This window comes from Jaculus jaculus, chromosome X (genome assembly GCF_020740685.1).
Source record: "Jaculus jaculus isolate mJacJac1 chromosome X, mJacJac1.mat.Y.cur, whole genome shotgun sequence".
In the NCBI taxonomy this organism is placed as follows: Eukaryota; Metazoa; Chordata; class Mammalia; order Rodentia; family Dipodidae; genus Jaculus; species Jaculus jaculus.
Genome location: NC_059125.1, coordinates 1,062,561 through 1,086,680, shown reverse-complemented (window position 1 = coordinate 1,086,680; position 24,120 = coordinate 1,062,561). Strand labels below are relative to the sequence as shown.

The 24,120-nt window shown below is 37.9% G+C and overlaps 1 protein-coding gene across 2 annotated transcripts in view; it reads left to right on the top strand.

Moving 5' to 3' along the window:
- The window catches only part of Anos1 (anosmin 1), a 178,688-nt gene that overhangs the window by 144,131 nt on the left and 10,437 nt on the right, over positions 1-24,120 (top strand). For both annotated transcript variants that reach the window (XM_045140836.1, XM_004667903.2), the window contains exons 8-9: positions 2,878-3,022; positions 16,208-16,354. In XM_045140836.1, coding sequence (XP_044996771.1) covers positions 2,878-3,022; positions 16,208-16,354 — 292 coding nt within the window. The remainder of the gene's footprint in view (positions 1-2,877; positions 3,023-16,207; positions 16,355-24,120) is intronic.

Here is a 24,120-nt window from a genome sequence, read left to right as displayed (position 1 = left end):
AAAATGTCTATTATGTTGAAGTTTAAAAAAAAACTTTTGTAAAATTTTTTGTAAAAAAAATTGTAAAGAAACAAAGAAAGAGAAAATATTCAGTTGTTTTCTGTGTGAATGTGTTTCCATTTGTAATATAATCAGTGCAAAGGCAAACAGCTTACAAAGTATCCTGTCAGTAATTTGGCTTTCTGAAAATGTTTATTCTCCAGATGTCATGAAATAAAATCTTCATTGAACCAATATCTGTAACAAGGTATCTATGATAGTGAAAATTCTTGCATCATAAGAAAATGTTTGCTGCATAAGAGTTATTCTGTTTCCTTTAGTATACATTCTACTTATTTATTTGTTTATGAAGGTGATTTTTATTTTAAACAGGCTCTTTCTGTGTTGTTTTGGCTGGCCTGGAATTTATGGTAATCCTCTTGCCTCAGCCTCCACAATGCTGAGATTACAGGCATATTTTATTTAAACCACATTTACTCTATTTACATAATTGAGTTCCACAGATTATGTGAGCCTTATACAGCTGACTCAATGGGAGAATGCTGATTTTTGGTAACTAACTTGCAAAAGCTGGGGCATATAGCCATGCCCAGTATTAATTGACAGTAAGCGTTAAACTCATGGCTGTGAAACACCCATGAAAACACAGGATGTGACATTATAACCACAGTGCGAACAGATCATTGTGCAATTGACAAAATGGGCTTATTGTTGTGATTCAAAGTTTCATGACTTAAAAGCATATACTTAAAACCATAGTATTTTAAGTATTTATTTTGTTGATAATTCTGATGCATATATAATGCATTTAGATAATATTCATCCTCATTAACCTCTCTTATCCTACCCCTGTTCACTCCCTTCTTCCCAACTAGACCCCCATCTAATTTGATGTCATTTTGTTATGTGTGTGACCCACTCAGTTTCATTAGAGCTGTTTGTATGAGCAGGGAACATTTGCAAGAGCATGAGCCTTTTACCAGTGATTATACCACTGAATAAAATATCTCCCTCATCCATCAGCAACCATTAACTGCCAGCAGCTCTTCGGGGAGAAATGGGGCTTCCTAAGCCCCTCCTTTATCCATGATGAAATGTCCATGGGCTCAATCTCATGTAGGTCTTATATAGGAAACTATAGCTCCTGTGTGTTCATGAAAACTCAATTATTCTTAAAGTAGTACACTGAATTCATAAAACTGAAATATGCTCTGCTGGAAAGAATGCTACCAACCTTCTGCTCATTGAGTTTTTATTAATGATAGATTTCCTCATAAATGTTAAGAACCTTGATCTTGTTCATTCATAGAAAAATATTTTTAAATGTCACTGTACAGCATTTTATCATATAAAATGCATTATATTAAGATGATTGCTTTGCATTCTAATACAACAACCTTCTTTTGCTTAAGTGCAAGTTCTCGGAAGGAACTTTATTATATTGATAACTTTAATCCATTAAGAAAAAATATTAACTTTATAGTTTCATGACCCTTGTTTCAGCCATATTCCCACCACTATCCAATACCTGTACCTGGGTTTAATTGATTGCATAATTTTTCTTCTTAGCTTTTGCACAATTCCTGTCTGATCTGAAGATATCAGGCATATAATACTTCTTTTATTTCAATTAATGTTAGCACCACACACACACAAAATTGTTTCAGTGCTTCATTTTCACAATAATTATGCCAAAAAGTATTTTTACATTGATATGCTGTCCAATTTTTGGTGGAGAGTTACTGATAGGTGTTTTAGAATAGGTATCATAAAAATACAATTGATGCCTTTCACATTTTATCTCCAGGTACCCGGCAGCACAAGACTTTGTCATTTTTTTTTTAATTTTTAATTTTCTGTTTTTTGATGTGATTTTGTTGTTGTTGGTTGTTCAACATAGGGTCTCACTCTGGCCCAGGCTGACCTGGAATTCACTCTGTAGTCTCAGGGTGGCCTTGAACTCACGGCGATCCTCCTACCTCTGCCTCCCCAATGCTGGGATAAAAGGCATGCACCACTACGCCCAGCTTTGACGTGATTTTTGATGTCTTACTATGTAGTCCACAAGCTCATGCTACTCCTGCTTCCGTCTCCTCTAGTACTAGGACCATAGGCACACACTACCACACAGACTGCTGCCTAGACTCATGGATGATCACAACCACTCGCTTTCATTCTCCCAGTGAGGATACAAGAATTGCATCACAAATTATATTTTTAAATTATGTTTTGAATAAGATGTACTTTGATTTTTTAACTGTTTTATTGACCATTTTCATATATATTATATTATATTACATAATATTTTGGACTTAATCTCCTCCCATTACCTTCTTTTGTCATCCTCACCCCCTTCCATAGAGCCCCTTCTTATTTTCAAGTAATCTCACCTCTACTTTGATATCTTTTTTTCTTCCTCCTCTACCGTCCATTAGGGAATAGTTATGGACCCAATATTGTGTGGGTCTTGTGCAGCTAACCAGTCACCATGAGATCGTGAATGCAATGACCATGTCATGTCTAGAAGGCTGTTCCACAGCACACCCCCTCTATTGTGGCTCTTATACTCTTTTTACCCCTGATTTCATATTGTTTCCTGAGCCTTGCAAGAGGACAGCATAGTTGAGTACTCAACAGTCACTTGTTCTCAGCACTTTGACAACTCTTGAGTCTCCCCTGTAATATAAGGAATACTTTGATCCGTAGTAGAAGTATGCTTTCAAATTGTTTAGATGTGAAAAACGTCTGATCTCAGAAGATTAAAGACACCTACAGGCTAGAATTTGATGGGATTTTTAATGGTGTGCAAGATTTTCAATGAAGACAAGAGTTGTGAAAGGTTTGTTTGGAGCTTGGGTGTTTTCTCTTTATCCGTAGCTTCAGAACTCTGTAGTCCTGGAGAAATTGCAGGCTGACTGTGATTACACTGTGGAGTTGCAGGCCATCACGTACTGGGGACAGACACGTCTCAAGAGCTCGAAGGTGTCCCTTCACTTCACATCTACACAAGCCAACAACAATAGTAAGTAATCTTGCAATGTTTTTCAAGCTGACTGTGGTCTAGAAAGAGCCCTATCAAATCAAAGCAAGCAGGAGAGAGAGGTTTGGATTTAAAATCATTGTTTGACAAAATTTTTTATTGAAGATGTGTGTGTGTGTGTGTGTGTGTGTGTGTGTGTGTGTGTGTGTGTTTGTGTGTGTGTGCTTGGACTACATATACCATGTGTTTCCATCAGAGTATATTAAACTGATGACATTGTACTTATCCCAGTTTGTGTAAGCACATTCTGTGATATAAAGTATATTGTAAAAACACCTTAAGATGCATTTCTCAAAATGCACCATCACTGTTAAGTGATCATATATCCTTTTAAATTAGAAAATACCAAATGGTTGTCTCTTTGAATATATCTTTTGAAAATCTTTATGTGTGGGGGGATGGACATGCATTTTTCACTGAATGTGTGTAGAGGTCAGGAGAGGATCAACTTAGGTATCAGTCCTTACCTTGTTTGAGGTAGGGTCTGTGGCTCATCACTGCACATGCCAGACTAGCTTACCTGAGTACTTAGAAAGATTCTCATGCCTCTGCCTCACACCTCTCAGGAGCACTGGGATTACAGACACATGCTACCATGTCTGGATTTTTATGTTTGCTGGGGATCTGAACTCAGGTCCTTACATTTGTGTGGCAATTTCTTTATTTATATATCCCCAACCCCTTTGATTTTTTTTAAATTTTATTTTATTTTTGTTAGTTATGAACATAGTATGTAAAGAGCACATGTTGGTACCATCATTTTCCTCATCCTTGCCCCCCCACCCGAAGGGCCCCTCCTCTTTGGGAATGCCAGTTATCCCCATGGGGATTGTGGGTCATGCATTGTGGGGGTAGCCATCAATTATGATGGTGTTTATCTATTGTGCATGCCATATTTTAGTATTTTAAAATAAATGCAACAAGAAAACAGATGTGTGTGTGTAGCTCAGTGATAGAGTATTTGTCTAGCACACATGGGGCTGTAGACTTGATCTAGGACTGCAAGAAAGGAAAGAACAATCAAAGTGCCTATTTTCATATTTGCATTAGATCCTGCCTTTACCTTTATGCATACTTTTGTTTTTAGGGAAATGCATACACTTACACTGTTCTAAACTCCCACTTCCTTCTTGAAAATGTGGCCTGTTTTCCTTGGTCTTATGCTTCAGTCATAATTACCACTTGGAAAGCAAAGTTACAAAATCATTCCCATATCCATTTTCTTTGTTTCCACTTTTCTCTTAAGTAGTATGTTTTTAGTGAAGAGAGAAACACAAGAGTCTCATGACACTCATATCTTAGCTGAAAATAAGATACTTGATGTTTGTGGCTTTGCACACAAGTGGAGGCTCATTGGAACCCCTGTGCAGAGTTGCCTGGCAAGACTTCTAGGGACTGAGGCAGATTAAAAGAGAGGGTGGCCAGGGACAAAGGCCTTTGTCTCAAGGGCACTGGGGATGGTGATTCGTTAGATTAGAACCCTGCTGTCCATCTGCCTTTCCTGGTGGCAACAAGCTTTTCTCTGGAGGGGAAAAGGAATGTATTTAAAGCATGTCTGAGTTCAGAAACCAGATTGCTAGGCAGCATTAGATGCACTGATTGCTCTTGCTTGTAGCCATCCCTCACCACCTGGGATAAAGAATACAAATATGCTTCCCAGAAAGTACAGACACAGCTTTCTACTTGTTTGGGAAATTATCTCTTTGGAGAACGAATGGTTTTGAAATGGTCAGCTTTTATGTCTGCACTGTACCTAGGTACAATACTGTATACACACACATAAACACACACACACACACACACACACACACACACACACACACACACACACACAAGAGCTACTATGCATGTGGAGGTCAGAGGACAACCTCAAAGAGTTAGTCTTCTTTCAAACTTGTTTCAGACAGGGACTCTCTTGTTTTGCCACTGAGAAGGCCAGACTAGACTACTCCAAAGCTTAAAGATTCTCCTGACCCATTGGGGTGTTGAGACTGTAGAAGCGTGTGCCACTGTGCATCCAGCTTTACACGAGTGCTAAGGATCTAAGCTGTGGTTGGTAGGCTTGTGGAGAAAGCTCATTTAACCACTGAACCATTTCTCCATCTCCCTAGGTAAAATATTGTGCCGTAAATTCTCATGGAAGTATTCCTATGTATTTTTCAAGGCATGTTTATACATGCTCATGTGTTTGGGGGCACAGGTGTGAGTATGTGTGTGTGTACATGCATGCGGAGGCCTGGCTTTGACATAGGGTGTCTTTAGCAATCACTACACCTTACTGAGACAGGGTCATTCACTTGAACAGATTTGCCTCATCTAAGTAATGAGTTTGCCCTTGTCTTCATCTTCCCAGGCAGGCCACTATGCCTGCTTGGCATTATGTGGGTTATGGTAATCTGAACTCAGGTATATGTTTAGATGGCAAGGGCCTTACTCACTGAGCCACCTCCCTCGCCTCAGCTTCATTCATCCATTGAAATAGAATTCCTCTCAGGTATGGCATTACTAATTCTAATTAATGGCTAATGCTGGGAATACTATACTGCATTACACAATATTATATATATTATATATTATATGTTATAACATTATAATATAATATAATTATATATTATATAATATATACTATATTATATTATACATTTAGGCATTATATCCCATAAATTTCTATAAGTAGGGTGTGCACATTTGTATGTATACACACATATGGACAAGGAAATGTGGTATTTCTCAATACCTGTGAGAGATTGTTAGGCAGACTACCACTCTACACATACCAAAACCTCACTGGACTCACGTTCCTTATACAAAATTGCACAGTATATTCCTATAAACAGTGACTATCCCATATACTTTTAATCATCACTTTATTACGCATAACTCCAAATCCAATGTAAGCATTATGCCAATGAGTTTTTTCTTTATTGTGTGGGTAAAATGATAAGATAATATTTATAATGATAATATTTTCCAAATATTTTTGATCCATGTTTAGTTTAAGCTACATATGTGGAAACCACAACTCCAGAGAGAGGGCTTTATATGCACATACACATGTACATATACTTACACACACACACTAACAACCCATTTTCTTTGTTGAGACAGGTTCACATTGTGTAGCCCAGGCTGGCCTGAGCTCTATCCTCCTTCCTTATCCTCCCAAGTTCTGGATTTCCAGTGTGCATCACCCTGCTTAGCTACATATACCCTTTGAACCACCACTAGAGGTAGTTTTGTTTATGCCTTGAGGTAGCTAATTTTTTAGATATTTATTTATCTACAAAGAAAGATAGAAGAAAGACTGACAGAATGGGCACTCAAGGTCTCTAGGCACTGCAAATGAACCCCAGATACTTGTGTCACCTTGTGCCTCTGAGTTAACATGGCCACTGTGGAATTAAATTCAGGTCGCTAGGCTTTGCAGGCAAATGCCTTAAGAGCTAAGCCATCTCTCCAACCCAAAGTGGCTATTTTTTAATTTGGGAGATGCTTTAGTTTGAATGTGACCTAGTCCCCTTGGCACATCCTTGCTCCTTAGCAGGTGGTGCTGTTTGGTAAGGTGTGGAGCCTGTAGGAGGTGGAGCCTGGCTGGAGGAAGAGGGTCACTAGACGCAGGTCTTGAGGTTTGATAGTCACACTCCACTTTCTGTTTCCTCTCCCTACTCCCTGACTATAGATGCAACATGGCCAGTTGGTTACTAGCTCCTGCTGCCATACCTTTACTGCCATGATTGGCTATATCCCTTCATAACTGTAATCCAGAATAAACCTTTTCCTTGTTTAACTTACTTCCTGTTAGCTATCTTGTCCCAGCAATGAGGAAGTAACTATTGAACGAGATACATGCACAGAGAGCTACAGGGAAAAATGAAAACAGAGATAACTAATGCAAAGATGGGGATGGAAAGGCATGTCCTGGCTCCTGATGTCTAGAAGTATGAATAATCCGTAGACTCCCAAAGGACAAATAGTAGTATGCTTAAAAGGAACACATGGGGCTGTATGAATGGCTTAGTGGTTAATGCACTTGCCTGTAAAGCTAAAGGACCCTGGTTTGATTCCCCAGGACCCATGTAAGCCAGATGCACAAAGTGGCACATGTGTCTGGAGTTCATTTGCAGTGGCTGGATGCCCTGGCATGTCCATTCTCTTGCTCTCTCTCTCTCTCTCTCTCTCTCTCTCTCTCTCTCTCTCATTCTTACTCTTGCTCTCAAATAAATAAATAAAATAAAATAAAGGAAGGGCATGTGTAAATACAAGCAGTCCAGGTGCAGAATAAGAAACTCAGCCTGTGGTAGAGGGAAGGTGGTCCCAGCCCATTCTTTCCCTTGAAGGTCTAATTGAGTTGCCATAGCTTCACAGCCAGCCTGGGTCCATTGGCTTTCCAAACTGACCAGTCAGTCTCATGCAGAACTGCCCTCACCACCACATCTGGATGGCAGCATCTATTCCAGACATATTGCGTCCTAAAGAGAACTATTGCGTCTTCCTTCTCAGAACATGGCTTCTCTAGTCTTTCCTTTGTCAAGCCAAAGATCAGGAACTCACTAGTCATTTTCTTTTCTGTCTAGAAATTCAATTTCTCAAGAAGTCATTTTGTCTCTACTCCTTTTTCCTTGTCCTGACCTTATCATATCTTTATTAGAAAATGAAAATAGTTTGATAATGTATATTCATGTTCCTTCCCTTTCTTTCAGTTGCTGTGTATTATAGTGTGCATACATGTGTATGTAACATGTATTGGTATTTGTACATGTGCCTGCACATGTGTGCATGTGTCTACATGTGCTTATGGAGGCAAAAGGTTGACATTGTATGTGCTCTTTATTTGCTATCCATCTTATTCTTTGAAACAGGTTCTCTCACTGGACCTGCAACTTACCTACTTGGTTAGACTGCCTATCCAGTGAGACCTATGAACTCCATGCATCTTCACATCTTCTGAGATTAGAGACATATGCCACCATGCCCAGTATTTTTATGTGGGTACTGGGGATTGAATTTATGCCCTTTTGCTTGTGCTACAGTTTTATCTACTAATCCATCTCCCTTGAGCCCACCTACTCTTTCTAAATTACCTATTCTTTAAACAGTAATCAATGCATTTTTAATAAATAATAGCCAAATTACAGATTTCTTCCTCATCTGAGACCTATTCAACAGAATTATTTATTTATTTATTTTTATCATTTTTCATTAATTAATTTTATACTCAGTGAATACAGTCAAGTTGGTACCATTGTTAGCCTCTTTGATGTCCTACCCCCTTCCCCTAGCCCCTCCTTGTTGAGGTATATGGGTCACGCATTGTGGAGTTAGCCCACAGTTGTGGGTAGGAGGAAATGTCTCTGTGTATCATGATCCAACGTGTGGCTCTGACATTCTTTCTGCCAACCTCTTGCACAAAATTTCTCTGAGTCATGTTGGGTTCATTTTGGGTCTGCTTCAGTGATGAGGTGTTGGCAGCTCTGTGTCTCTGTATCTCTGATTTGGTAGGAGTTGATTGTTCTCTGTGGGATACAAGAAGGCCTAGACCTATTAAATTCTCTATTAAAAAAATAAGGGTTATTCTATTTATTTATTTTTGTTTATTTATTTATTTATTTGAGAGGGACAGACAGAGAGAGAAAGAGGCAGATAGATATAGAATGGGTGTGCCAGGGCCTCCAGTCACTGCCAATGAACTCCAGATGCATACACAATTTTGTGCATCTGGCTTACATGAGTGCTGGGGAATCAAGCCTCAAACTGGGGTCCTTCGGCTTCACAGGCAAGCACTTAACTGCTAAACCATCTCTTCAGATATATATATATATACACACACACATATATATATATACACATACATACACACACACACACACACACACACACACACACACACATATATATGTATGTATATATTTCAAAGTATTGTTTGTTTGAGAGGTACTGAGAGAAAGAGGCAGAGAGAGAGAGAGTGAGAGGGAGAAAGAGAGAGAGAGAGAATGAATGAATGAATGGGCACAGCAGGGCTTCCTGCCACTGCAAATGAATTCCAATTGCATGTGCCACTTTGTGCATCTGGTTTATGTGGGTACTGGTGGATTGAGCCCAGGTCATTGGCTTTGTAAACAAGTGTCTTTAACCACTGAGCAATCTTTCTAACCCCTAAATCTTACTTTTTAAAAATATTATTATTGGTAACTTCCATAATTGTAAACAATAACCCATGGTAATTCCCTCCCTCCACCCACTTTCCCATTTGAAACACACTGTCCATCATATCCCCCTCATCAGTCTCTCTCTTATTTTGATGTCATGGTCTTTTCCTCCTCTTATGATGGTCTTGTGCAGGTAGTGTCAGACACTGTGAGGTCATGAATATTCAGGCCATTTTGTGTCTGGAGGAGCATGTTGTAAGGAGTCCTACCCTTCCTCTGGCTCTTACATTCTTTCTGCCACCTCTCTGCATTGGACCCTGAGCCTTGGAAGGTGTGATTGAGATATTCCAGTTCTGAGCACTCCTCTGTCACTTCTTCTCAACACCAAGGTGTCTTCATTTTTTTTTTTTAACTTCAACTCTCCTACTTTTTGTTCCTTTCTGTTATCCTTTTCCTACCTCTACCATATCCAAGTCCTTTAACCTTCTGCTTCATCCAGAAACATTTTTGTCCTGAAAAGGGAGAGTTCGTCTATTGTAAAATAAGCAATGCCTCTGTAGACTCCTTTGGTTCTTCCAATAAACAACATTCTTTCCCCATTAGCCACTTGTATGGGATTACAAACTTCCATAATTTAATATGTGCATATTCCCAGAACCAAGAGTCAGGGGAAAAATACCCAACATTGACTTGCCATTGTTGAGTTTGCATCACCAAGAGTCTGGTTGTGGTCCAGCCCACACATAAACCTTGTATTGAACCCTGGTTGCTTATAGACCAATATACATATCTTGCTATCTCACTTTTTCTGGGGTATCCCCACATAGCCCTGGCAAGTAGATGGGATCTCTAAGCTAGCTCCTTCTGCAATCCTCTTAACTCTCACACAGTTTTATCTTAATCCTTCCCTGTAAGTTTATACACACTAATTCCTTTAAACATATTTTTATTCTCTATTATATAGCAGATGCATGCGGCTTTAAGATCCACTCCTTCCCAACTCAGGTATCTATGTCCACTGAACTAAAAATGTTTATCAGGCCTAAGAACATGGATGATCTGTCTGTATGCCCACAGCATGCATGATTGGTCCTTAGTGTGTAATAATGATATCATAATCATTTTCAAGACTATATTACTCAGTTATCCTGTGCCTATGACCTCATCTTACAGTGGGTAGATCTGCTTAGCATTTTGGCTACCGTCTTCTCTCTGTATTTTTTTAAAGCTTTAATGTCTGTGTCCCTGTCATGTGGCATAGACAGAGTTCCGTTTCTCCAAAAATCAAGCCTTCCAGGTAACAAAGCCCTAAAAGGAGAGGTCTACAGGCAGGCACATATATGCCTGTTGAGAATAGAGGTTAGCATCAGGTGTTTTTCTCAATTGCTGTCCACTTTATTCTTTGAGACAAAATCTCTAAATATACCTCACGGTCACCAATCTGGGTAGATGAGCTGATTAGTGAGCCCACCAGCTTCTCTGCCTCTGGCTCTGGCATTACAGGTATCTGCTACCATGCTTAGAATTTATGTGGGTGCTGGAAATCTAGACTCAGGTCCTTATGACAAGCCCTTTACCCTTCAACATTTTTTGAGACAAGGTGACTCATTAGTCTGGAGCTCACCAATTAGGCTAGATTGGCTAGCTATTGTAAAGAGCAGACCCCTAAGCCCAGCACTTTAAAAAAAAATATTTATTTATTTATTTATTTATTTATTTATTTATTTATTTAAGAGAGAGAGAGAGAGAGAGAGAGAGAGAGAGAGAGAGAGAGAGAGAGAATGAGCATATTAGGGCCTTCTGCCAGTGCAAACAAACTCCAAATGCATGCAACACTTTGTGCATTTGATTTTATGTGGGTACTGGAAAACCAAATTCAAGTCTCAGACTTTGCAAGCAAGCACACTGAACCATCAGGTCAGCCAGCAGCTTTTTTAAAATGTGGATTCTGGGAATCAAATTCAGTCCTTCATGCCTGCACTTCACTGACTAAGCTACCTCCCAACTCCTCTTTAATTTTATGTTTAACATATTTATTTATTTGTTTATTTGAAAAAGAGAGGGAGAGAGAGAAAGAGGCAGATAGAGAGAGGATGGAGAGAGTGACTGGGCACACCAGAGCCTCCAGCCACTGCAAATGAACTTCAGATGCATGTGCCACCTTGTGCATCTGGTTTACGTGTGTCCTGGGGAATCAAACCTAGATTCTTTGGCTTCACACTCAAGCACCTTAATCACTAAGCAATCTGTCCAGACCCAACCCCACTTTTATAATAACCTTTTGAAATTAGATTTTGTCTAACCTAGCCAATGAAGATCTGACAGTTAACCCATCAAAGGCCATTTTATCTAAAGAATGATTCAGAAAAGTACAGAAAGAAAAGCTGAACAAAAAATGTTGAAAACTACCTGTATGAACCCACATTGTTTTTTGGTTTGGTTTTATTTTTCAGAAGAGACCCACTAAACAACAGATTATGTAGGATACAGTTTAATGTTTATTGGGATTTCATATTCCAATGTCGATATATATACCCTCATAAACACTGGAGTACATGACTTATAAGAACACTTCTATTTCATCACGAACCAACTAGAAGCAGAGCAAAAGTATAACTTTATAGTGTAGGGAAGGGAAATTATGTTTTATAGAAAGTAGATTACTAAATGTCAGTGTGTAAATTACTTTTACGTTACATTTTTCCAGGTCTTCAAGCTGCTAGATATTATCATGATAATAGAATGCTTGTGTAGTATTATAAAAAGGTCCCCTGAATAAAGCAGGACACAACACTGTATATATTTTAAATGTTTCCTGTTTCTTTGGAGATAGGAGAAATATTTTCACCAATGACAGATTCCAAGTGTTTCCAAGTGTCTCTTGGAGCTGAAATAATATTCCATCTCTCGAAAATATGCATGAAGTGCTGGAGAGATGACTTATCACTCAAGGCATTTTCCTGTGAAGCCTAAGGACCCAGGTTCAATTCCCCACTACCCATGTAAGCCAGATGCACAAGGTGGTGCATGTGTCTGGAGTTCATTTGCAGTGGCTAGAGGACCTTGTGTGTCCATTCTCTATCTCCCTCTCTCACTCTATCAAATAAGTAAACAAATAAAGTAAAATATTTAAAAATATACATGAGCTATAGAAAGAAAATAATCTCAATCTTAGTGCATAAAATTAATTAAAATTTAGACATTTGAAGATATAATATATATTAGATTATCTTACCACATACATATTAATAGATATAAAGAAGATCTCATATATCTTTGGAGTACAGTAGATAGGACTTCATTAATTCTTTTTTTACTAATGAAAGTGGAAGAGATAATCTTACAGAGACTCACTTCCAGTGCTGAAGTATGCACATTATCTAACTTTTACCCATGGCTCATCTAAAGCACACTCCTATGGATACATTTCAACTTTTGAAGTCATTTTGTAAAGCAACTATAGCTGAATCTTTAAATATATAAAAGTATGTTCATATATCTGTAATGAAAGAATAAGGCTTGCCCGGGGTCTTAAAAAAGAAGAAGGCAGAATTCACATAGAAATTGAGTGTATTGTCTTCACTTCCATCTTTGGCTATCTACAGGCAAATTCCCCACGTTCTAGATTAAATAACTCATAAACATAAATATGGGGCTGTGAAAATTGCTCAGTGGTTATTGTACTCATCTTCCAACCATGAGAATCTGAGTTTAATCCACAGAGTCTACATAAAAATGCTGGGTCCAGGGCTGGAGAGATGGCTTAGCAGTTAAGCGCTTGCCTGTGAAGCCTAAGGACCCTGGTTCGAGGCTTGATTCCCCAGGACCCACATTAGCCAGATGTACAAGTGGGTGCATGCATCTGGAGTTCGTTTGCAATGGCTGGAAGCCCTGGTGTGCCCATTCTCTCTCTCTCTCTCTCTCTCTCTCTCTCTCTCTCTCTCTCTCTCTCTCCCTCTTTCTCTGTCTGTCACTCTCAAATAAATAAATAATAAACCAAAAAAATATTAAAAAAAAATGCTGGGTCCAGGCGGGAGAGATGACTCAGCAGTTAAGGCCTGCAATGCCCAATGACCTGATTCCCCAGTACCCATGTACAGCCAGATGTACGAAGTTGTGCATGCATCTGGAATTCATTTGCAATAGCTGGAGGCCCTGGCATGCCCATACTCTCTATCTGTCTCTCTTCTCTATCTCTCTCTGCTTGAAAATAGAAATAAAATTTAAAATATGCTGGATCCTATGGCATATGCCTGAGGATGTGGAGATATGAGAATCCTTAGGGATCACTGGACAGCCTATCTAGCCTACTTGGTCAGCTCCATGAGACTAAGAGATTGTCTCAAGAAAGGTGGACATCCCCCAATGTTGTTGTTCTCTGGCTTCTACATGCACGTATACACACACATATATGCATGTGGAGAGAGAGGTAAAAGGAAACAAAAATAAGCTTTTGAACATTTTACAGCCTTAATTTGTTAGTTACTAGAGACTGGTGGTAGAATCGGGAAGATTTTTCAATTTCCGGGTGGTGTCAAGAAATAAATGAGCTGGTGAGATGGCTCAGTGGTTAAAGATGCTTGCATGTAAGGCCTGCTGGCCCAGATTTGATTTCACAGTGCCCACATAAAGCCAGATGTACAAAGTGGTGCATGTATCTGAAATTGATTTGCAATGACAAGAGGGCCTGGTGCTTCCATTTTTTAAAATGAAATAAATTATTGTTTTTTTTTGAATGTAGATTTATTTGAGTCAAATTTCCATATAGCCCAGGCTACAGTGCAAGTCTTATATGTTGTTGTGGATAGAAACCAGGATTTCATGCATGTTTGGCAAGCACTCAACCAACTAAGCTACATTCTCAGCATCTTTTGCAGTTCCAAACACAGGGTCTTTTGCTTCATAGTTACGTGTTTTATTGCTGATCCACACTCTTTGACTCAAAGAAATGCTTTCTGTGAGTTGTGTGGCCTCTTCCTGCTTTTTCTTCTGGACTCTTTAGCTCATTGTTAATACTGGGTCTCTGTAGGGCTAATACTGCCTGCACATTATAATACCCTAGGGAGGGCTACTCCATTACACAAGCACAGATTTGAATTCCTTGTACTAAAATGTTCAAAGTATGATTCCATTTTCATAAAAGCATGAGAGAGAAGCTACAGTGGACCTATTATTGTGAGGACGGATTGGTAATTCCTTTGGGGCCCCAGATCTCCTTTATGGATCCTGCCCTCCCTTGGTTGGGAATGTTACTCCCATTTAACCTTTTATTTCATACCTCTTCCCACCTCCCCCAAAATATGAACACTACAGTTTCATTAGCAAAATTTGCTAACATCACGGATGAGCCTAATAATGGTACCAAACTGCCTGTATTTGCTGAATAGAAAACTAATAAAAAAATGAGTAATATGTAATACAACTGTACAAACCACTGTCCTCATAGTGCTGAGTGATAATATAATTTAGAAATAATTAACTACAAACTAGTAAGTTTACTGCAAAATTTTGTCATTTACCCTCTCTTGTTCAAAATTTTTATCAGTAATTTGTCTGATGAGTAAAAAAATAGTTGGCAAAATTTCAAAAAAATATTTGCTAACGTGTTTCTTATCAGTCTATAGTAATTTCAGTTTATGCACCTTTCTATGGGTAATTGGAGTTTTAGCTTGTAGAAGAATCTTGCATCAAAGGGCACAGCTTTCATTATGCAGCTTCTGAATTAAGGAGGGAACTCAAACCCATTTTTAAAGGCAAGCATTGAGGTTTGTGATCTCCTCATACTGAAGCACATGAGTTGGGAAATAGGTGATGGTAACATGTCTGGGGGCTTAAATCCCAACTGCCTTGTTTTTTGTTGTTCCTAAAGCTGGGTCTGATTCTTAAGATTTTTCAGTGCTACATTTTTTGGTCCTTGTCTAAGCTAATTCTACTTTTTTTTTTTTAATTTTATGCAAGTATAGCCCACTCAGTCCTCCTGTTTGTTTTTTTTTTTTTTATAAATTCATTTCATTATTTTTTATATAATCTCTGGCTTCTTTGGGGCTAAAATTGTCATTGGGATTTTAGGAGAAAGAACATGGTTCACAAAGACAAAACTATTGGCTATTTGGCCCGTTTTGAAATGTTTCCTGGATCCTGCTTTATTTCATGGGATGTTGAATGAATGTTAATAAAATAGCAAGGAAGCTTACCAACCAGGCCAGTGGCCACCAGGGACACCAGCAGGAATCAAAACAGTAAAGCTTATTACTCTTTCGGTAAGGACAGAAAAGGTACTCAGAGAAACATGGTGAGTCCCATGTCATGGACTGCTATCTGATATCACAAATGTTCTGTACCTAGGCCTCTCTTCCCCCACGGGTACAGTCTTTGAGACATCAGCTCATAGATGCCCTTTACCAAGTCAGGCTGCTTAGGATGCATTGGATACATTAGATGAAATAAATACATCTCAAGTAAGATTAATATAATGCCTTTGTCCTACAGAACTTCTACCTTTAGTTGGGGGAATACATGAGAAGAAATAAATTATTTCCAGTTGAGAAAATAGGAACACTAAAATGTAATTTACATTAATTTACCTAGGAAAATCTTGAACAAGGGTGGCTGACAGGAGGTTTGGGAAGGACATAGAATGTTTCTAGCAAGCATAAATGTAGATAGGAAGCAGCTAAAAGTAGGTGGGTTTTAGGAATTAGGATCAGAATACCCAGGAAAGATGGAGTTAAAGGAAAAGAGAAAAATTAAGGGAAAAGTAAAACTTAAGGTAATCTTATTACTAAATAACAGCACTTAAAGAAATAGTGGAGGTAGAGAATGAAAATATAAATTGTGTAATTCAGTCTTTTTTGCCTTTTTAATTTAATAGCAACATTTATGCCTCCCAATGTATATTTAAACTTTGGCGACATTTATATTATAATTATTTTATGGTTGTCCTTGATCTGTGATGAGTATGAATCGGAACAGTTTGTTTTTCTACTAAATAAGTAAATTAAAATATTGTGCTTTCTCATAGAAGAACAACTTGGGAAAACTAGAAAAGGTATGATTCAAAGCCAGCCTCCTTTCCAGAGAAGACGACCCACTCGCCCTCTAGAAATTGGTGCTCCATTCTATCAAGACAACCAACTGCAGGTCAAAGTTTATTGGAAAAAGCCTGAAGGTATCTAAGTGCTTTAGTTTTTCTACCTCATTGCCTTTTGCTTTAAGTAAGTAGCAAATTGAATATACATACATACATACATACATACATACATACATACATACATACATACACACACACATATATATATATATGTATATATATGTATATATATATATATATATATATAGAGAGAGAGAGAGAGAGAGAGAGAGAGAAGGGGGGGGAGAGGGAGAGAGGGAGAGAGCCTTTTAAAAATGAGTATTGGGGCTGGAGATATGGTGCAGCTGTTAAGGTACTTGCCTGAAAAGCCTAATGACCCTAGTTTTATTCCCCAGCACCCATGTAAAAGCCAAATGCACAAAGTGGTGCATGCGTCTGGAGTCCATTTGCTGTGGCTAGAGGCCCTGACATGCCCAGCCCATTCCATTTTCTTTGTCTCGCGTCTGTCTAACTCTCTGCTTACAAATAAAGAAATAAAAATATTTTTAAAAGTTGAACATTATTTAAGTCAAACAAGCACTGAACAAGCTGGTTTTGCTTTTTGCTATGTTGAAGTAGGTCAGTGTTGATCTCCAAGAATCTGCATCACATTTTAATTTACACAAGCCAGATACAGAGCAAGTTTCCTATGCATATGTTTTTTTTTTATTTTTTAAATATTCATTTGTGCTTTGTGGGTGCATATTCATGTGTATGTGTGCGGGAAGGTATATGATTGCTATAGCATATGTGTGGAAGTCAGAGGAGAACTTTTGAGTCAATCCTCTGCATTTACACCTCATTTGAAGTAGGGTTTCTCTCTGGATACTCTTTCTGCTGTTCTTTGCTGAGCTCAACGCAGGCTGCTGGGAAATTCTCCTGTCTCCACCTCCTATCTCACTCAATCCAGTGTTGGGATTACAAAAGTCTGCCATGGCTGGCATCTGGCTTTTTCCATGGGATCTGAGGAAAACTCTGGTACTTCATTCAGTTTGAGTGGAAAGTGCTTTATTCACTAAACTATCTCCCCAGCCCCACACATCTATTTTTCACTCAGCTGTATCTATGTGTATGAGCTTGCTGCATTTTCATGCATTTTTCACAGTTGTTGAATTGCTACATTGTATGGGTATTTCCTGTTCTTCTACAAGAAAACAGAACATTCTAATTTACTTGTTAAAAGCAATTTTGTAATCTGATGCTCACCAGATTAACACCAAGGCATTTTATGTCTTGTTTTATTCATTCATATATTAGGCCTCTCTGTGATGGTAGTAAAAAAAGGAAATATTTCTTTAAGATTGTCATTTGATAATTAATATAAGGCACATTCATATTGAGTATAGGTTTTTTTTAAAAATTTTTTATAGTCATAATATTTGTTTTGTAATATTGAAGTAGTACTTTAGAATTCCTATGACTTATTTTAAAAGTTTTTTATTGCTTGTATGCATTTAAAAGGATAAAGCAAAATAGGAAGTTTGTATACTTTGGTATTAGAAATTTTCTTTCTCCTTCTAAAGTGCAGTTTTCTTACGGTACTGACCACTCATAAGGATTTCTGGTGCTGGTGCAGTGCTTGTAGCAAAATTTTCTTCTAAGCTGCTGAAATGTATTGTATACCTATATCAAGATTAGTACATTTCAAAAAAAAAAAAAAAAGATTGGTACATTTTGTGGCCGGGGAGAGGGCTCAACAGTTAAAGGTTTGTGCTTACAAATCCTACCAGCCCAGGTTCAATTCCCCATTACCCACATGAGGCCAGATGCACAAAGTGGTTCATGTACCTGGATTTCATTTGCAGTGGCAAGACGCTCTGGCATACACATACTCTCTATTTCTCTCTTTCTCCCTTTGCTTGCAAATATATAAATAAAAATACTAGCCAGACATGTTGGTGCACACCTGAAATCCCAGCACTCAGAAGGCAGAGGTAGGAGGATTGCCATGAGTTCAAGGCCAGCCTGAGACTACATAGTGAATTCCAGGTCAGCCTGAGCTAGAGTGAGACCCTACCTTGAAATACCAAAAAATAAAATAAATCAAAAAAATAAAATTAAAATAAAAAGATGATTACTATATTTTATAAGTTAATTGAAAGGGAAATATGTTAACAATTTATTAAATTAGGATATTAGCCTTATGTATTCATATTAAAATTTATAATATGATAAAATTAATATAACATAATGATTAAGTTATAAAGTTTATTTTGTGTATTGTATATTTTAATTTTAAATTAAACTTGTACATACAGCATATTAGTAAAAATATGTCATTAATTATATAAGAATTTAGAGAGATAATGTGATATAAAGAAAATATAAAGGTCTAATATCAAAGGATAAACATCTCAAGTATGTACAATTCACTGCCACTACTTTCACTTACAAAACTGAGAGTTTGTTTGGCCTCTACGTTAAATGCATTGAAGTGGAATCACAGTTTATACTTCTGTTTGGCTTCTTGCAAAGAGCAGTTTATATACTAAACAAATCTGCTCTGTTGCATGAGCAGTAAGTCCTCATTGCTATCAGGAACTCACATGTATGCTTTGATTTATGCATTATTTCTGCTATCAATAAACTCAACTTTGTTCAAATTTTAGGTTATATACATGTGTGTATCTGCCTCTTTCCTCCTACAGTACTGGAAATCAAATCCAGGGACTCATGCATACCAGCAAAGTGCTCTACCATTAAAACACACACACATACACTGTCATTTTTGAATTATTTATATTTTTATTTATTTATTTGACAGAGAGAAAGATGCAGGGAGAGAGAGATTGAGAAAGAGAGAGAGAGAGTATGGGCAACCAGGGCCTCCAGCCACTGTAGATGAACTCCAGACTTATGCGCCACCTTGTGCATCTGGCTTGTGTGGATCCTGGGGAATTGAACTGAGGTCCTTTGGCTTTGCAGGCAAGCTCCTCAACAGCTAAGCCATCCCTCCAGCCCTGAATGTTTTTTAATTTTTGAGGCAGAGTTTCATTAGGTTGTCCTATCTGGCCTCAAACTTTTAATTCTCTTGCCTCAGCCTCTCAAGTACCTGGGAGTGCAGCCCTGTACTCTTAGGTCTGGCACGATCATATGTTTTTTCTATGCCTGTGCACATGTATTCTTCCATGGAGATAGGACTCTCCGGCTATAAATACATTGCTACTTAGAAAATAATAGATTTCCAACCTGTTGTCATAACAATATACATCCTCAGCAGTAGCCTGTGACATCCTAGTTCCTCCACTCCCTCTCCCTAGTGGGATTGTCTGTTTTTTTTTTTTTTGGTTTTTTTTTTTTTTGAGTATAGCATTTTGATTTATATGGGTAGGGATACCTCATATCTGTTGGAAGTTTCATTTTTTTTCATACCCAAGAAGTGGAGCACATTTTCAAAGGTTCATGAGCAGTTGGATCAACTCCCTTTGAGCACACTCACAATAAATTTAGCCACTCTGCTCTTCAAGAGTTCTTCATAGTTGAGTATTTCATATATTACAATATTTTCCTCATTTACTTTCAACTTCAACTGCCTGGATCACCAGCTAACTTCCCAATTGATCACTCCCCAGTCTCTGTGGTATTACTTTTGCCCTAAATTAGGCATATATGTATATTCAGTTGAATTTAGAGACTTTACAAAGAGACAACTTGGTATAATGCTCCAATTTTATGACAATATCACACTCTGTTAACTTCACTAGGCTTATAATTCTTACAATAGCCTCATAGTTTTCTATTTTTTATATTGCCTTGATAAGGCTTTGTCTTTATATATTTTACATTATATTTTTGTTTTTAAACTTAAATTTATTTGCACATATGTGTGCATGTATGTGTATGTATGAGCATATACTAGAATGACTTTACACTGCATATTAATTACTTTACATGGGTACTAGGGTACTGAACCTGGCTTTCCAGGATTTTCAAACAATTACCTTTAACAACAGAACCATATCTCCAGCCTGAACCCTTTATATTTTATACAAATATGTGAATTAATCTTCCAGTTTCCACACAAATACTCAGACCCTCATTTAGACTACTATTCATCTCAGTGCCAAAAATTAGAGAATTAATATCATAAAAATGCTGAGCTTTCAGTGACTAAGAAGATGGCCCAGTGGTTAAACACACTTGTTGCAAAGCCTGAAAGCGTAGGCTAAATTCGCAAGCCACCCATGTAAGTCAGGTGCAAAAAAAAAAGATGGCAGGGAAACTGTCATGTCTAGTATTTGTTTACAGTGACAAGTTACCTTGGGATGCACACATGCATGTGCATGCGTGTGCGCGCATGCACACACACACACAAATAATTTTTTTAAAAATACTGTGTTTTACAGCCTATGAACATGGTATAGGATTGTATTCAGAATTTTAATTTTTTATAGTACATTGTGAAGAGGCTATAACACCTTTAATTGTGATAATTTTGATTCTAACATAGTTGGCACACTTTTCCCATAGTTTTATTTTGTAATTTCTGTTGCTGATATGTTGTAAATATTTATATATTGAGAGAAAATTCAGAAGAATTGCTGTTAATTTGTTAATTGTAATATTCATGAGAGAATTATTTTCTACTTTTATAGAAACATCCTCCAGTCTGTAAACAGTAAAAGTTTTATATATAATTTAAATTTCCAGTTCTATACATATATATTTTTTCTTAAGACTTCCAATTGATTATCAACACTTGACTCAAAAAGACCATAATGTTCTCTGTTTAACTGTCAATTTTTTTTGTCTTTGTTTTTGTTTTTTGAGATAGGATTTCACTTCAGCCCAGGCTGATCTGGAATTCACTCTGTACTCTCAGGGTTGCCTTGAACTCATGGAGATCCTCCTACCTCTGCCTCCCAAGAACTGGAATTAGAAGAATGGGCCACCATGCCCAGCTTACTGTCAAGTTTATAAAAGATCACTTGTTACAGTCAGGTTTGTATTTCTGGCAGAAATCACCTGACCAAGAGCAGCTGTTGGGGAAAAAAAAAAGGATTTATTTTGGCTTACAGACTTGAGGGGAAGCTCCATGATGGCAGGGAAAATGATGGCATGAGCAGAGGGTGGATATCACCTCCTGGCCAACATAAGATGGACTACAGCAACAGGAGAGTGTGCCAAACACTGGTTATAATACTCATAAGCCCTTCCCCAACAATACACTACCTCCAGCAGGCATTAATTCTAATTCTCCATCAGCTGGGAACTCAGCATTCAGAACACCTAAGTTTATGGGAGACACCTGAATGAAACCACCACACTTGTCAAATTAATACAATTCCCTGATATTCTGTTGTACAAGGTTTTAGCTGGGAATGGATAGATTTTTATTACATATTCTTCTTATATTTAATGAGGTGATAATGAACATTTTTCCTTCATTAGTGTGGTAAACTGAAAGGAAAGGTCATAGCTCACTCACTAGATTTGTAGTGAGTTAAGAATAAATGACACTGTTAACTAGGAAAACAACAACAGCAAACAAAAATCACTGTTCTCACCTCAAAGGGAATAAGATATAGTTTATTCTGGAGTCAAATGTAAGTGACCATGGCCTGGGGATACAGATTTAGGTTACCCTAAATACCACATTCCAATGGGGTAGCAGTTTCATGAAGATTTTATAGTAACAGAACAAAATGAGTCACAAATCAAGACAATTTTCAAATACATTGGTGGAAACATTGCCTCACATGCTGATGGCATTCTTAGCCTTTGGGTTTTGTAAGCTTGTGGTTTATTAGTACATTATGAAAGATTTTACCTGATAGTCACAAGATGTTAGGTCAGACACAGCCATGGGAAGTAAATGACTATTAATGGAACTAAAGATAGCCCAAGATAATTTTGCTCTGAACATTGCATCTCTCTACAATTCCAGAAGTTCCAATTAGTCAGTCAGCCTTGTTCTAAGTGGGTGCAACTGCTTTTTGGGAACTTTAGTTCACAGCACAAAGGTTTGCTTAAGATAGTGCCTGACAGTAAGCAGTCATGCTAGGTGATCACAAGTGAGTATTCTTAGAAGATTTGTTTTTATAGGCAGAGCTATAAAGACTAGCCAAATGACGGAGAAATCTCAGGATATGAAGACAGAGGTGCACAGTCGTGGAGCCAAGCCCTATAAGGCTTCACGGCTATATGACTGGCTCTCAGTATTTTCTCCCTTTGGAGACAAAAGAGCAGTATTGCAGAAAATGATTTGACTGCCTAGTTTGAACATAAAAACCATAAAACTTAAGTTTGTAAGTAAATGGGGCAGAAAGAAAAGGATTAAAAACTACTGTACTGTTTTATCCAGTAATATGATCAATATTCCAATATAGCAAACTGATAGCTGATAAATTACGAATCATGTTTGCTTTCATAGATTGGTAAGGCTTCACTTTTTTAATGCCCTCTGGTCACTGTTGTGATACAGGAATTTGGGGTGTATTTTGAAAGTGACATAGTCATTCTTGGCTCCTGGTTGGGCTTCAATCCAAGAGATAGGGTACTGGATGAGATGGTCATTCTTACATAAAACTTCCACTGAATCAGTGGCATCCACGTTCTTGTCTTATGGATTTCAAAGAATAAGATACACAGATCTTAGAGGGTGAAGTTTCAAAAGATTTTATTACAAAGCTTAAGAGAAGGAAAGAAGGCAGATCACCCAGAAATGGGAAAGCCCACCTGCTGACTCCCATTAGTGTTTTTTTATGAGAATTTACTGGACTGTGGCTGAGCTTGTCAGTCTAGTTTCCATGCCAGGTGTCCATGCCCTTTGTAATCTTATTTAAGTCTTCCTATCAGGTTTCTAGGGAAGGGGAACTCCTTCAGGGAAGAAGAGATAAGGAAAAACTGGTCCCAAGTCAGAAGTCAGATACCTAGTAATGTCATTCCTATCCTCCTGAAAGAATAAAATAAAACAGTTTCCCAACACCCCATTATGGGCTCAAGGTCATTACACTTCTATAAACTCTAAGATTTATGTTTGGTTTGTGACTAGGATTTGGCAGTTAGGCTGTGATACTAACTTCTCTGGAAGAAAAGAAGCATTTTAACCATGAATTTATGGAATGAATATTATTTTGAAGAAGTTTGGAGTTCCAACTTGTCAAAGAAATACGTCTGGTGAAAGTAGAAGTTTGAGGACTATCCGCAGTACATATACCTCTACACATATACACATGAATATACATGCATCAATGTAGTTTGTGTTCTTGACTAAAGAACATCAGCCTGTGGGGCTGGAGACATGGCTTTGATGTTAAATGTAACTTGTTTACAAAGCTTGATGGCATGGGTTCCATTCCACAATACCCAAATAAAGCCAGATGCACAAAAATTTCACATGCATCTAGAGGTCATTTGCAGTGGCTGGAGGCACTGGCTCTCCCTCCCCCCCCCCCCGCCTCTTTCTCTGAGGCTGCCTCTCATGCTCTCAAACAAATAAATAAATCTTAAGAAAGAATATCAGTCAGGCTTGTGACATTGCTTTGTTTATAGAGTGCTTGTTGAACATGTATGAAATCCTGAATTCAACATGTAGCACTGCATGATCTCAGCATAGTGGAACGTGACTGGAATCTCATCTGTACAGAGGTAGAGGTAAAGGCAGGACGATCAAAAGTTCAGCTACATAGCAAGTTTAAGGCCACCCTGTGTTTCATTTATTTTTCTCAAATAAATAGCATCAGTGATACATTCAAAGGAAATAGAGGTGAGATTTTAATCTCTATGGTACTAAGGGCTTTGTAAACACAAATTACCAGAGGCTATTGCATGTAGAATATTTTCATTATCACAAGTAGTTCTGT